We start from the raw sequence: 964 nt of genomic DNA, 5'->3' as shown, positions 1-964 counted from the left end.
GAGGGGAAAAAAATACTACTTTTGAGACACACAACTTCACAATACTAAGTATAACTAATAATAAGTTTTAATCACTCATTTCTTAATTCAAGAAGTCTTACCATAACAATCCTACCTTGTTCTATTTGCAGATTTGTTTGTTCCATACAAGCAAAAAAAAAAAAAAACAAATACTAATGAGGGGATTGTGACTTGTATTCAGTTTTTTTTTAGGTATTTTGTCTAAACATTAGAAATATATATTTGGTGAGATTGTGACTTTTTCCATTGTAAATATTTTAGCATTTCCACATCCTCATTAACCCCCCCCCCCCGTCTTTTCCAGTCATGGAATGTTTGTGGCTCTACTCCCTGTGCCAGTGCATCGTCTCCGTCGCCGTGGTGGTGGTGAGTGTCCGGCTGTGCATGGCGGCCGCAGGCGGGGGGGCTAACCAGGGGGCGAGACCCCAGCACGGGAGCGTGTCCTGTTGCCTCCGCCTGTGTCTAGGCTGGGTGGGTGCAATAGGGGGCGCCCTGGAGATCCCCGTCATCTTGTTCTTCAACTTGAGGACCCCGCAGTGCCTGTACACCTGTATCACCCTGGTGTGCTGCCCCCTGCTGGTGAGGCAGTTCACCATGTGCCTGCTGGTGCTGCTCACCTTGGACCACCACCTGCAGCATCACTGGCCCAGCAGGTGCGTACACGTAAATCAGACAAGTGGCCATTATGGCACCTCCCAATCAATTCTCCCACCAACACATACTGTTAATTACACCGTAACACGGCTCATTATCGCCTTCATAGACATATAGAAGTGTGGGCTAAATACTACGTGGGAGGCAAGAGTCGGCAAACAGGCTCTCAAGCTGCTCTCTGCAGTAAATGAAGAAAAAATCAATATAAAACTAAGAAAAAAAAAGTGTGTAAACATGCCAAGATGTGCCATCTGGGACCGCGTTACATGGAAACACAGACTGCTCATTG

The 964-nt window shown here is 46.5% G+C and overlaps 1 protein-coding gene across 1 annotated transcript in view; it reads left to right on the top strand.

The window, feature by feature from the left end:
• Positions 1 to 327: 327 nt before the first annotated feature.
• Positions 328 to 964, top strand: part of LOC133561371 (adenosine receptor A1-like) — a 5,128-nt gene continuing 4,491 nt past the window's right edge. The window contains exon 1 of the mRNA XM_061914684.1: positions 328 to 674. Within this exon, the coding sequence (XP_061770668.1) occupies positions 328 to 674 (347 nt within the window). The remainder of the gene's footprint in view (positions 675 to 964) is intronic.

This window comes from Nerophis ophidion, linkage group LG11 (assembly GCF_033978795.1).
Source record: "Nerophis ophidion isolate RoL-2023_Sa linkage group LG11, RoL_Noph_v1.0, whole genome shotgun sequence".
Taxonomy (NCBI): Eukaryota; Metazoa; Chordata; class Actinopteri; order Syngnathiformes; family Syngnathidae; genus Nerophis; species Nerophis ophidion.
This window is presented reverse-complemented; position numbering and strand designations above follow the sequence as displayed.